The 14,804-nt window shown below is 45.1% G+C and overlaps 1 protein-coding gene across 1 annotated transcript in view; it reads right to left on the bottom strand.

The window, feature by feature from the left end:
* The window catches only part of LAD1 (ladinin 1), a 42,076-nt gene that overhangs the window by 12,721 nt on the left and 14,551 nt on the right, over window positions 1-14,804 (bottom strand). The window contains exons 5-7 of the mRNA XM_033918188.1: window positions 10,020-10,230; window positions 2,577-2,711; window positions 857-900 (exon numbers count right to left, since the gene is read on the bottom strand). Coding sequence (XP_033774079.1) covers window positions 857-900; window positions 2,577-2,711; window positions 10,020-10,230 — 390 coding nt within the window. The remainder of the gene's footprint in view (window positions 1-856; window positions 901-2,576; window positions 2,712-10,019; window positions 10,231-14,804) is intronic.

The raw sequence follows: 14,804 nt of genomic DNA, 5'->3' as shown, positions 1-14,804 counted from the left end.
CATAAAGCTAACCCTCTGCTGAATATTACTGGTTAGCTCCAAACGAGTGATTTAACTGGCCCAGACATGTCAGGAGACTCAGAACTCACTACATCGGTGAGTCTGAATTTTTTTTTTTTTTTTTTTATAAGTGAATCGGTGAGTCGGACAGCACTAGTCTGGAGGTTGTGTGAGCTCTGCAGTTTGGTTTATTTTTAATATGCAGGTGTATTCTGCGAATGTGTTGAATGCTACCACCAGCGACCCATCTCAAGTAAATTTAGCATGTGGGGTCTTTTAAGAATGACTCACCTTTTTGAAATTGTTACAGTAGCAACCCATTGGATTTTATTGTGAAGTTTTGAGAATCTTCCTCAGTGCTTCTCTCTCTCTCGCGGAGGGGGGAGGGGGAGTACAATGATCTGATTCTAGCTAATTATAATCTCCTTCTCGACAGTGTTTTGGGACTTAAAAATTTTGTTTGGTCAATATCAAGCAAATAATAAAATACTCCCCCGAAATTCGCGAGGGTTCCGTTCAAGGAACACCCGTGAATTTTGAAAAACCACGAATACGGTTTATCAGCTGATAGAAGGCAGGAGAGGGCAGCTGGGGCGCCGGCGGGTGCTTAAATTGTACTTACGAAGCCGGGCACATTTTCCGACCGCCTCTTCCTGGCACTAAAGTCATGGCTACACCAATCAGGAGCTGCTTTGATACGCCAGATAGCGTGTCAAAGCAGCTCCTGATTGACATAACCATGACTTTAGTCGCAGGAAGAGGCGGTCGGAAAATACCGCGAATGACTGAGTCCGCGACTTGCGAACCGCGAATTCGCAGGGGTTTACTGGATATAAAAATAATGAAAATAACCAACCTTCTGGTGAAAGAACTCTCTGGTTGGTCTTTCTGTATCATTATCTGGAAAACAGAAACAAAAAGGGAGTTTTAGTTCCTGAAAGAAGACCAAACGCTGAACGAATTCTCTCCAGATGTGATGACAAGTTTATCACTACAGTCAAAAAATAAAGGGGTAGATATTCAATGGGGTTTAAGGAGGCAGGAGAGGTTCCTGGTCGCTTAAACCCTACTTAATGGGCATCCTGTAGCGTAGTAAGGGGGTGGGGCGTTCCGCCTCAGGCGTGGTCTTGCTTGGGACGCTGGCACCCCTCCTCCTCTTCACCCCCTTTCTAACTCCTCCCCCTGCCACACGTGTGGACCCCTCCCCCGTACCTTTTTCACTTTGGCGCGAGCAGCCACCAACCCGCTGCCCGCGTCAGCTTCAGCTCTTTGTCTGATGTCACTTCAGGAATTCGTCCCTAGGAAGTGATGTCAGAGAAAGCGCTGAAGCTGATGCGGGCAGCAAACTGGTGGCCGCTCGCGCCAAAATTATAAAGGTAGGGGGAAGGGGGCGCACATGCAAGGCCAGGGGAGGGGCAGGGAAGAGGGCAGGAGAGAGGCGCCGCTCACCCTCGCTATGCCACGGTGGGCATTCTTGGATATTCAGCACACAAGTCAGATAGTACCACTTACTATCCCCTCTGAATGTTGCAATTGGAAAATCTGGACCCCCCTAGACCCGCTCCCCCAGGCCCGCCCAGTTCCGCCCATCCCCTCCCTGTAATGCCCTAGTCCTGCCCCAGTCCTGCCCTAGCCCCCTCCTCCCCCGCTGCCCCCCGCTGCCCGATTTGAAGAGGCTTTTCAAAACCCGGACAAAGTGCCGGACGTCTGGTAACCCTAAGCTGACCTAGTAGGTTGTCCAGAAAAACCTAAAGTTAGAAAAACTGCGTAAATTGTTTTTTTCCCCCATGAATTTGATTGTGCTTGATCAGAAAATGATTTTTTTTTTTTAATTATAAAGCCCATCCTGGGGGGCCCTCAAAGTCACTGATTACATAAAGCTCCATTTTTTCTTAAAATTTGCTATTATTTTTGCTGAATGGAGCATATTTCCAGGGCAGGCCAATGGCAGCAGGCTCACCTCGGTGCCACTGCGAGCTGCCCAAAGATTTATGATTACGACAGTTTGGAAGGAGTCAGGAGAGCCATAACTAACTCTTCTGCCTTCCGACTGCCAAGCTTAGGGGGCGGGGGGGGGTGTCATGGCCCCTGTGTCCTCCCCGCACCGTTCCGACGCCTATGAGCAGTTAATATAAATAGTCAGGTCTAAGCTGGCACAGATGGAGGAAATGACCCACTGTGCAGCAGTTCACTTCCTCCACTGTTTGCATTGAATTCTGTGCTTCCTGAGGGGGTGAGGAATTCTGCACAAATTTTGCACTTGCAGAACTCCACCGGGAGTAAGTTTTGTACCTGGGGCAAAGAAGGGTTAAGTGAGTTGCCTAAGGTCACGAGAAGCTGCGGTAGGAATCAAACTCAGTTTGCCAGGATCAAAAGCCCACTGCACTAACCATTAGGCTACTCCCCGTGGCTAGTGGCAGGTACCCTGAAGCACCGCCTCAGTGGCATCATTTAGCTTTGCCAGCAGGGCCCCTTGTGGTTCTTCTGGGCTCACAGGCTCTGCTGGTTACCACCCTCACCTGCCCTGACCCTGTCAAGAGGCTAGACATTAGTCATCCACTGATCTTAGCTCTTACCCGGAAAGAGCTTGTTTTGGGACTGAATCGCCTTAGGGGGCTCCTACCAGTGGCAGCCCTGGGAGAGATAATTCCAGCATCTACAGGTTCATCCTTAGCAGATATTGGTGTATTTTGATGTTCCGTTCCCATCTCCTTAAAAAACAAAGGGGAGAAAAAGTTTTGTTAAAAGATCTAGCATTTGGTTTAGGAAAGGGTTTGAATTTCCTTTGGTGCCCATGGAATAAACCGTTTAATAAACCAGACCCAAAACTCTTCCGGCTTCTGTACAACCCACACGAAAATCTGAGTAAAAAATGTGCAAGAGATAGGGAGGAAAATTTTACAGCAATTTGTTTGGCTAAAATTGGTTCACCTGCATTAATCAGTTGGCTGAAACAGCACTGCCTCAATGCAGTTGAGAGATTGTGCAGTGTTCCATGGTGACGGGACTAAATCACGCGAGACAACGGCGCGCCGACAACTGAGCGCAAGTTTGACAGCGCGCCGAAGAAAAGCACTATTTTAAAGGGCTCCAACAGGGGTTGTGGGGGGGAACCGGGCTCCGATGGGGTGTGTGGGGGGAATCCCCCCCACTTTACTTAACAGACATCGCGCTGGCGTTGTGGGGGGTTTGGGGAGGTTGTAACCCCCCACATTATACTTAAAACTGAACTTTTTCCCTAAAAAACAGGCAAAAAGTTTGGTTTCAAGTATAATGAGGGGGGTTACAACCCCCCAAACCCTCCACAACGCCAGCGTGATGTCTGTTAAGTAAAGTAGGGGGGGTTCCCCACCAACACCCCCCGTCGGAACCCTTTAAAATAGTGCTTTTCTTCGGCGCGCACCGTTGTCTCGCGCAATTTAGTCTATCAACCGTGTTCCGCAGTGTGTGCAGTTCGAACCGGACATCTGGTAACCCTGGTCTGCACCGTGTGCTGCTGTCTGCCAGGCCCGCCACACTGGCCAAAGCTCCCTACCGCTGCTGTTGCTGCAGCTCTGTCTTTCTTAGGGTTAGCAGACGGACGGCTTTTCAAAACCCGGCACTTTGTCCGGGTTTTGAAAAGCTGTGTCGGGCAGGAAGGAAGTCCGCGCATGCCGTAGCCATCACGTGATTCGTCATGCGCAGGTGCGCGTGACATCATCACGTAGCATCCACGCATGCGCGGATTTCCTCTCTGCCCGACAAGAGCAGGCAGTGGGGGCGGGGATAGGCGGAACTAGGCAGGCCTGGAGGCCGGGCTAGGGGGGGTCCAGATTTTCCAAAAGGAAAATCTGGCATCCCTAATCTTTCTGAACAGCAGCCCATCCAATTCTGACAAAACAAATGGACTAGGATGGTGTTACCATACATCAGGGAAAACCTGGCAATGTCCTCTTTTTAGAGGACTGTTCAGATGGGCTTTTTTTAAAATTGTGGGTTCTTTCCGGGTTTGTCAGTGCTGGCTTACAAAGAATCCGGTTGCCCTCCCCCCTCTTACCTCCTCGGCGCTGCAATTCTTTTTTTCTTCAGGCTTCCGGCAGCTCAGCAATATTAGCCTGCCCCAGAAGCCGCCTCTCTGCAGGTCCCGCCTCCACAGGAACAGAAAGTCGCTGCAGAGAAGTGGCTTCTGGGGCATAAACATAGAAACATAGAAATAGACGGCAGATAAGGCAGATAAGGGCCACGGCCCATCTAGTCTGCCCACCCCAATGACCCTCCCCTACCTTTCTCTGTGAATAGATCCCACGTGTCTATCCCATTTGGCCTTAAAATCAGGCACGCTGCTGGCCTCAATAACCTGAAGTGGAAGACTATTCCAGCAATCAACCACCCTTTCAGTGAAAAAGAATTTCCTGGTGTCCCCGTGCAGTTTCCCGCCCCTGATTTTCCACGGATGCCCCCTTGTTGCTGCGGGACCCTTGAAAAAGAAGATATCTTCTTCCACCTCGATGCGGCCCGTGAGATACTTGAATGTCTCAATCATGTCACCCCTCTCTCTACGTTTCTCGAGTGAGTACAGCTGCAACTTATCCAGCCGTTCCTCGTACAGGAGATCCTTGAGTCCCGAGACCATCCGGGTGGCCATTCTCTGAACCGACTCCAGTCTCAGCACATCCTTACGGTAATGCGTCCTCCAGAATTGCACACAGTATTCCAGGTGGGGCCTCACCATGGATCTATACAATGGCATAATGACTTCAGGCTTATGGCTGACAAAACTCCTGCGTTTGCAACCTATGATTTGCCTTGCCTTGGATGAAGCTTGCTCCACTTGATTGCAGTCTTCATGTTCTCACTGACGATCATCCCATTAAGGGTGTAAGTCTTGCATAGATTTTGGCTGCCCAGGTGCATGACTTTGCATTTTTTGGCATTGAAGCTGAGTTGCCAGGACCTAGACCAGCGCTCCAGTAGCCTGAAGAAAATGGAATTGCAGCACCGAGTAGGTAAGAGGGGAAGAACCACCAGATTCCTTGTAAGCTGGCCCTGCCAAACTAACTTCTGGAAGTGGGGCCAGGGCAGAGCTGGGAGTGGAGTCTTGTGTCCTCTTTATTCAGGTCAAAAATATGCTAACCCTGGACCAGAAGCTTAAGGTAGGCCCGGGGAGAGGCCTGCAATGGGTCTGAAAGGGGGGGGAGACCCCCATTTTTGGACCATTTTTTGGGCCCCCCAAATCTAGGTTTATATTCGAGTATATACAGTAGGATGTCTTTTGACAAATGAAATCAGTTAATTATTTTTGCGTGAAGGTGATTTTGGAATGGTAAGAGAAGCAACTGTTCTCAATTTCATACATCACTGCCTTCTGTTTACTTTATGTTGCATAAAAGATTAGATTCAAGTGTTCAAGGAGGAAGGGAGAGCTAAGGACCTAGCCTAAGGTTTTGGTTCTAGTAAAAAAATGCACTGGTATAAAAAATTTTTTTTTATAAATAAATAAAAGGTCGACCATTAATTTCAACCCAATCAAAACTGAAATTCGTCTGGCCTCTACTGTAGACATTTATATGCATGTAAATTTTGGCACATACAAACCGCATAGAGGTATTCCTGAGGTGAAGTTTGGATGGGGTCTGCACATAAGGGCACATTTTATAAAATATGTATATAAATTTTAAAAAATTCCTTTACACATCCAGGGAGGGTGGGAGGGTGGGGGGTGGAATATTTATTTGGAAGAGTAAAATTAATTTTTTTTATATTGATAGTATAATATATCATATTATTGTTTATAATTAAGATAAAAAAATTGTTCAATGTAATAATGTGATGATAACAATGTATTTTCATACATAGTTTTTTCTGATTCTTCAATTGTATACATTATAAAGTTTGAAATATCAATAAAGATTTACAAAAGAAAAAAAAATAATTTTCAATTTGGGGGGGAGAATTGGGGGGTGCATGGGTAGGATGAAATAGGTCATATTGAAATATATATTGAAGGAATGATAACTTTCATATTATTTTATAGTTTTATTAATTACTTCAATAAAATGTGAATAAGAGGGGGGAAGGGGAGGGGGAAGGGAGGTAGGGGTAGTAGGGGGTTGATATGGGTCATATGGAAATATATTTTGGAGGAATGATAGAAATATGTATGAAAATATTATAATTGTGAATCTTTTTGAAATGAAATCTATTTGTATTATATTATATTTAATTATTTCCTTCAATAAAATGTTATAAATTAAAAAAATAATTTTTTCTAGAAAGCGGGCTAACTTTATAAAGGCAATGTGCACACATTTTGCAACTTACTGTGTTCACATATTTGCCAGACAAGTTAGGCAGTCTGTTAAAAAAAATTACTCTGCACGAGGGCAATTTGGAAAATGCCTCCTCACTATTCAGTCAGTACCAGATGAGTATGGCATTTTTCTACACTGTTGCCAAAGGAGGACATATTTAGGCTGACTGTTACTGGCAGTGAGGCGTCTTGTCAGACCCAGGGCAGGATTAACCAATAGGCCAAGTAGGCACATGCCTAGGGCCCAAAATGGTCAGGAGGGCCCTATTAAGGAGGGCATCAACATTGTTTTTTCCAAACGGCAATAGGCCCCTCCAGCATCGATCGGCAACGCGGGCCCCACCCCAATTGGCAATGCATCCCCCCCCCATTGACGGAAAGTAAGACAAGCAAGCAATGCGGGTAAGAAAGGCAACGGGAACTGTAATTGTGCAAGCGATGCTGCTTGCCCAAAGCTTCCCTCTGACACAGCTTCCTGTTTCTGCCTGGGCGCATGGTGGGGTTGGGCGGGGCAGGGGGCCCAGTGTACTTGTGTGCCTAGGGGCCCTCGACAAATTAATCCTGCCCTGGTCAGACCTATGAAAACAGCCAATGGTTTTACTTCAGCTACATATGACTGGAAAGAGATGGTCTATTAGAGGCCTGTTTTGCCTACTTCCTTGGCAGTACTTAGACTGGACTGAAGCTGCAAATATTGTGGAGACATACTACCTCCCAGAAACAGACTTAGCCCAACTGCTATATGATTACGTACTCTCTAGACTAGACTACTGCAACTCCCTATTCAATGGCATCGTTGCAAGAGATCTAAAACGCCTCCAAAAGGTCCAGAACTCAGCAATTCGACTCCTATATAACCTCAGCTACCATGACCCCATTACTCCAGCGCTCTATGCAGCTCACTGGTTACCAGTCAAAAAGCGATGCATCTTCAAAGCTCTGGTCATGACACACAAGAGATTCTACCAAAAAGCCCCAGCCTACATAGCATCCAAGCTACGCCTATACACCTCTATCCGCCCCCTCTGCTCCAAAGCAGAACAAAGACTCCGCATTCCCGCAAGGAGATCCCTCCGAATGAGTACGACGTACAAAAGATCCTACAGCCATTTCCTACCTCAACTGTGGAACCGACTACCGACACAGATCAGGCTGCTAGACTCACTAATGACCTTCTGCAGAGCAGTAAAGACCTTCCTCTTCCGCCAATCAGGCCATTAAACCTGCCTCCTTAATATACTCCTCGTACTCTTCACTATGACCAGTCTGGTCTCTAGAATAAGCTTTCTTATTGTCTACTGCAGTGTTTTTCAACCGCTGTTCCGCGGCACACTAGTGTGCCGCGAGATGTTGCCTGGTGTGCCGCAGGGCCGCCGGGCCCGGAGCTGACAGGGGGCCCGAGGCAGGGGCGCCAGTAGCTCGCCAAGGCAAAGTGAGTCGATCACCCAGGACTCACTTTGTCTTGGCGATCTAATCTATCGAGCCGATAAGTCTTCTTCTCCCCGACGTCAATTCTGCAGTCGGAGAGGAAGTTCGGGCCAGCCAATCGCTGCCTGGCTGGGCGGAACTTCCTCTGCGATTGCAGAATTGACGTCAGGGAGAGCATGCGTCGGCGTCGGCTTTGGGGCCTGTTATCCATTGGTGGGTCCTGTTCCCCGATGGCAGTGGCAGTGGCTTGGGGAACGGCAGGGAGAAAGAAAGAAAGGGGGCAGGCAGGGAAACAGAAGGAAAGAAGAGAAACAGAAAGAAAGAAAGAAAGGTCAGGGAGAGAGGAAGAAAAAGTTGGGGGAGGGAATGAGGTGTGGAGGAGAGAAAGCATACAGGCTGATAGAAGGGAAGAAAGATTGGATGCACAGTCAGAAGAAGAAAGTGCAACCAGAAATCACCAGACAAGGTAGGAAAAATGATTTTATTTTAAATTTAGCAAAGTGGAGGCAGTATTACCACAGTTTTCAAAGGAATTTGCCCAAATAACTTAATAGTTAACTGGGTAAATTCCCAGAGATGAAAACTTCCCTTCACTTACTATGCACAGTTCTGAATTTATATCTGCTGTCTATATTTTACAATATGGTCACCTTTTACTAAACCGCAATAGTGGTTTTTAGCGCAGGGAGCCTATGAGCGTCAAGAGCAGCGCTGGACATTCAGCGCAGCTCCCTGCGCTAAAAACTGCTATTGTGGTTTAATAAAAAGGATGGAGGGTATATTTGTCTATTTTTGTATGCTATAAAAACCAAATACAGAGAGAGACTGAGAGCTGTTGACGAAGAGCTACGTGTGTGTCTTTCTTCGATTCCAGCCAGAATATCAGCTTTGTGTTCAGCCAAACAGGCCCAGGTTTCGCACTGAATAAAGTATTTTATAATTTTTATAATTTTTATTTTGTAATAAAGTAATTATAAAATACTTTCTTTGTGTTTATTTGATTCCTATTCAAGAGAATTACTTTATATATAGTCAATATAGGCAGAGAGTTAAATTTTTTAACATTTTCTAATGGTGGTGTGCCTCGTGATTTTTTTCATGAAACAAGTGTGCCTTTGCCCAAAAAAGGTTGAAAAACACTGGTCTACTGTAACCTATTTGTTGTCATGACTAGTCTGTTTTCAAACGATTGTGAATGTCTACTTGTAACCCATTCTGAGCTTCTGGGAGAACGGGATAGAAATTGAAATAAATAAATAAATTAGAGAAGGGACCTAAAAAGCCCCCAGATCTAATCTACCACTACAGTTTTTTGGTTGGTCCAGTACAAGAGGTTACTACCCCTAAATTAAGCTGTCACAGTCAAGACTTCAGTAACCTTTGATTTGAAGATTTCAAAAAATTCCAAATAAATGTGTAATTGGTTTCTTCAGAATTATTCTTGACATTCTTAGTTTTCAAACTGGACAAATGACAAAATAAATGCAAATCCAGGTTTTTCCTCCCACTGTATTTATGGCTTTGTAATATCAACTTCTCTAAGAATAGCAGGAACTAGAACTGCATAGCCACAGTGGCATTAAAACCAGGACTGGAACAGGAAGGGGAGGCTTTTTTGGCCAGTCCCAGCACTATGCTTACATCCATAAGTTTCCAAATTTATTAAAATTTGATATACCGCCTTAACACTGTCAAAGTGGTGCAGAATACATTTAAAATTATAAAATCAATGACATACCATTAGCACTTGGTTCTACCCTATTGCTGCAAATCCCACAATGCACCAGGATAGGGTTGAGAGAAATATAAGACTGACCTAACATCTCCCTCCTGGATAGGGTTATGTTTCTGTTTATTAGTATTTATAGACTGCTGTTCGACATATCATTATAGCAATTTACATAATACTAAACAAAAGGAGAGGCACTCCATTATCAATATGAAAGTAAAAATGCAAAAGAAATAATATTGTGCATTGTAAAATTCTGGATGCATGGCCACGCCCTCTTCCACCCCCCAGCCTCATCTTATTCCGCCCCCCAGAAAGCCTTGTCTATTCAATCCTGATCTCCAGGCCACATCTGAGGACCTGCCAGCAAGCGTGGACGCATGTGACGTCATCCGCACATGCTCCAAGGCCCTCCAGATGCGGCTGGAGCTTTTCCAAGCACCCGGGGAGTCCTCTAAAAAGTGGACATGTCCGGGTTTTCCCGGACGTCTGGTAAACCGTACTCCTGGAGCCGAGTACTTGGCAGCTCTGTGCGCACTCACACGTATACTCTCTCACTTCCCTTTTTTTTACCTTCTTTTCCTCACCAACAGGAGACAACGTCAGTTTCAGTGAAGCTGTCCTTTGCACACTCCTTCCCTTGGCTTCCAAGGTGGATGGCTTCTTTCCATCCTCGTCTGTTACCACTGGGAGCTTCCCATCCATACACTGCTCAGAAGAATCCATGCTCTTCCAGGCTGATCCCACCTCTATGGCACCTTTAGTCCTTGGGATGTTCATTGAACTGCCAAAAGAGCATGAAAATAGAAAAGCCGTTGATTCAAGGTTTGTACAAACCACCAGCGAGTGGCAGCAAACCAGAAACATTACATTACATTACATTACGGATTTCTATTCCGCCTATACCTTGCAGTTCAAGGCGGATTACAAAAGATTTGACTGGACATTTTCCAGTGAAGATACAATTTTTTTTATTTTTTTTTTGACAGAGGAGAGATAGCTGGATAGATTCCTAAGGGGATTTAGGGGTTGGATAGTAAAGTGACAGTGCTGAACTGTGTGATATGGACAAAGAGAATATTGTTAGAGTAGGTAAGATTACCATCTAATTTTTGGGTCTGTTTGCTTGGAAGGTGTTTAGGTGGGTTATTTGGGGACGTAATATCTTGAGGTAGGTGAAGAATGGTTAAGATATTTGGATGAATTTTTTGAAAAGCAGGGTTTTGATTTCTTTTCGGAATGTTTTGAAGTCGTCCGATGTTGTCAGCAGATTGGAGATGGTATGGTTGAGTTTTGCTGCTTGTGTTGCCAGAAGGTTGTCAAACAATTTCTTGCGTAGTGTGCCTTTGAGTGGGGGAAAGGTAAAAGGGTTTGGGGTTCTTCTGTGTCTTGAGGTGGAGATCTGGTATAAGCGGTTGTTTAGGTAGGAAGGGGAAGAGCCATGTAACGCTTTGAATAACAGGCAGTAGAATTTGAATTGAATTCGTGCTTGTATGGGTAACCAGTGGGAGTCTAAGAAGGCAGTAGTTATGTGATCATATTTTCTGAGTGAGTAGATCAGTCTGAGGGCGGTGTTTTGTATGGTCTGGAGTCTTTTTATCATAGTGTCTGGACTATGATAAAATGAGAAACATAGAATATACGAGTAAACTAGAATGGCAGAAGGTCCCTAAATAATCTCAAAAGTTTATGTCTCTTGATTCTTGGATTCCAACTAAAATGGTTACAGAACAACAAAGATGTGTATCTTTACAAAAGTGTGAGTAGATCAATAAATTTATGCTTGTGGATAAGGAAGCCTCTCATTGAGTAAGGTTACCATATTTCTTCCAGCAAAAAAGAAGACATGTGACCCTGTCACAGCCCCACCCCATTCCGACCCAGCCCTGCCCTGTTCCACCTCAGCTCCGCCCCCCCTCCCACCCCATGAACCTCTTCTTCTCTCTTTCCTGAGCTAGGGGCCACGTATGGAGGGCTTCTGAGCATGTGCGGATGTGATATGACTACTAGAGAATGACACGGGGGAAAAAAATCTGCCCCCTTCACCACTCCTTCACTTCACCGTCCCGTCCCCTTCCCTCTCGCCATCTCACTGCTCTTCGGCACCCCTCGCATGGTCCATGCATCTCCCTCCCTCCCCCTTACCTTTGTGGCGTGTTTTAAGGTTTGAGTAGCTTGTTGAAAGCTGCCGGAATGTTCATGCAGTCGCGTGCATGTGTGGGTGGAAGCTTCTCTGACGCAACCGGAAGTTCTTTCCCCCCCCCCACTAACTCCTTCTTTCCCCCCACCAACTCCCCAACCCTCCGAAACAACCTACTCTACTCTTTATTTTCCCTGAAAATGAGCAGATATTTTTTGTAATCCACCTTCTATAACTCTTTTGTAATCCGCCTTGAACCGCAAGGTAATGGCGGAATAGAAATCCCTAATGTAATATAATGTTACTGAGGTGACATTGCATATTTTAAAGTCATCTGTCTTGACCTCTTTGAAAAGAAAACCTGAATATAAATGATAATTAACATTTTCTCTGCATACAGTGTGCTTTGTATTTTTTAAAATTTTATTGTTGGTAGATCATTTTAACTTGATCATTTTAAAAGCAGCTCGCAAGCCAAAAAAGTGTGGGCACCCCTGATGTAAACCATTCTGAGCTCCCCTGGGAGAATGATATAGAAAATTGAATAAATAAATATGATGTGGAGCCTTGAAACTTACAAGTTATTCCACAATTTTTGTTTCAGTGAGGCAAATTCATCTCATCAATGGGCACAAGTATAGGGAAACCAAGGCATTGTGACATCACCGATGAGGTTGACTTGTAGGCATTGGTGGAATGAGGCATTATGACACCACAATACAAGGGGCCTCTGAAAAGTTCTCAACCCTTCCAAGAAGAGAATGGGGAGAGTGTGGTGCAGTGGTTAAAGCTACAGTCTCAGTACCTTGAGGTTGTGGGTTCAAGCCCACACTGCTCCTTGTGACCCTGGGCAAGTCATCTAATCCCCCCCATTGCCCTAGGTACATTAGATAGATTTGTGATCCCACTAGGAAAAATGCTTGAGTAGCTGAATAAATCCACATAAACCATCCTGAACTCCCCTGGGAGAACAGTAAAGAAAACTGAATGAATACATTTTTTTAAAAAAATTTGGCTGGGAAAAAAGTATAGCTGGATACATTTTATATATGTTTAGCATTTTGAAAGAGAAGATAGGAGTGTTAATTCTTCTGACAATCCAGGCTGGGGTGTTTGGGATGGAAAGGATGAAAGGCAGTAAGATGGAAATAAAAACTAATGACACTTTACTGTAGGCACGCCAATTATATTGTCTGAACCTGCTGGCTTCACCATTATAATCATTATTGTACCCCATGGTCTTTAGGGACCATTGGAGCCATTGGTGAAATCCATCCTGCTTGCCCAAGGTTCTATCCTGTCCTGAGCCACATATACTGACTTTGGATGTCCCATCCACTCCCGGATATCATCCATCCATTTTCTTTTTGTTCTTCCGATTTTTCAATGTGTGTGTAAGTCCCATAATTCCCCTGGATGGCATAGTCAGAAATTCAGGAATGCCCAAAATCTTCAGCCTGGAACTGGGTAACTGGACACCTCTGCGGTTCCATTATAGAATGTCTTGCACTGATTCTGAACTTTTATTTAGAGTCACAGACAGTTGCACAGAGCAAATACAGAACCACAGATGTTTATTAAGTAAGAATTTACATTTCTAGAATGCCTCCTATGCATGCAAGGAAGTCAAAGGCAATTAAAATACTTTAGAAACGTGGAATGGAATGTCAGGTTACCAACACTGCCACCCTTCTATTTCATATGACGGAATGCATTCCAAGCAGAGCGGGGAAGGTTTAAAGTTAATATTTCCCCATTACAATTGGTTGAACTAAGGTAGAGGCAGAGGAAGTGACTGTCAAATCCATGGCAGAGCTGGCATTAGAATGAGAGTAGAAGAAGATTTAATGAGATGGCTAAAGTCACAGCTCTAACCACTAGTCCGTAAAAAATACAGACCCCCAAAAGAAAAATAGATTCTGATTTTGGCAATCCAAGATGGTGCTGAGGTGAAAGGATGCACCTGCATTGGGCTCCAGACTTCAGTGAAATCTTCTGCCATTTGGGCTCGTTGCTCAAGCAATATGGGGACAAGGAGAGCAAATATCTGTGGGCTTCCCCAGCTCCCTCCTCAGACATTCCGTTGAGATGGGCGACACTGGAGTGGTTCCATGTGGTTGCAGGTCCGACCCTCACTTCTTCCTTCCTGTCCCAGCAGCAGCAGCATCGGAAAGTAGTTTAAGCAGGGTTTCTTTGAGTCCCGTGGAACGGGCAGTGCCCAGGTAGCAGCTACACCAAAGTGGAGTGCATGCCCATGGTCCCACAAGATTTGGAGGATAACCTAGGAGTGCAGAGGGGTCAGTTCAAGCTGAATTTAGCTTCTGTGCTTGGAGATGATTGGATAGTGCAGTCTTCAATCAGAGTCTTGGATTAGGAAGCTGTGAGCAGCCCGAATAAATGGGACTTCAGAGACCAGCTGTGGTGACTGGAGGCGCTGTGGGACACCATTGGTAACATGCATTCTTCTTCGTTGATAGCAAATAAGCAGAATCCTGAAGATATTGCTATTATTTTTGATGCTATCATGATGCAAGCTGAGGTGACTGGCCAACATATCTCAGAAATGGATGTATTACCATCTAAGATTCAGACCATAGAAAGATTAGTGGTGGTCTTGCTCAAGGAATGGAATTTCACACTTAGATGTTTGGAATTCCTGAAGAATCAACTTAAGATTCCTGAACTCTCCAAAGTCACCTCTTGTTTCTCAAATGGATATGTTCAAAAAGTATATGGTGGATATTTTGAAACTTCCAAGAGAATCGCTACCTATTACCAGGGCTTAATACATTCCGAGCTCCGGGTTTTCTGGAGACCAGGGTGTGCAGCCCCAAGGAGCAAAAGTCACCATCAGTGCACCTCTCTGTGTAATCACTTCCAACAATGATTCCAATAAAAGAGGTCAAATTCATATTTCCTCCTCCTCCTTCTTGTACTCCCCTCTGCCCTCCAACCCAGCCAGCTGATTAACCGTTCCCCTTAACTGTATCCATGACATCCTGTTTCAGTCTTTGGGAAGCAGAGCTGATCTTGTGATGTCATAATGCCTTATTCCACCAATAAGAGCCAACCTCATTAGTGATGTCACAATGGTTTCATTGTCCTGTACTCCCCTTTGCCCTCCAACCCAGCCTGCTGATTAACCGTTCCCCTTAAACTGTATCCATGACATCCTGTTTGTCTGTCTTGGCTGTTTAGATTGTAAGCTCTTTCAAGCA

The sequence above is a fragment of the Geotrypetes seraphini genome, chromosome 13 (genome assembly GCF_902459505.1).
Source record: "Geotrypetes seraphini chromosome 13, aGeoSer1.1, whole genome shotgun sequence".
NCBI lineage: Eukaryota > Metazoa > Chordata > Amphibia > Gymnophiona > Dermophiidae > Geotrypetes > Geotrypetes seraphini.
The sequence above is the reverse complement of the archived record's forward strand: the minus strand, read 5'-3'. Positions and strand labels throughout refer to the sequence as shown.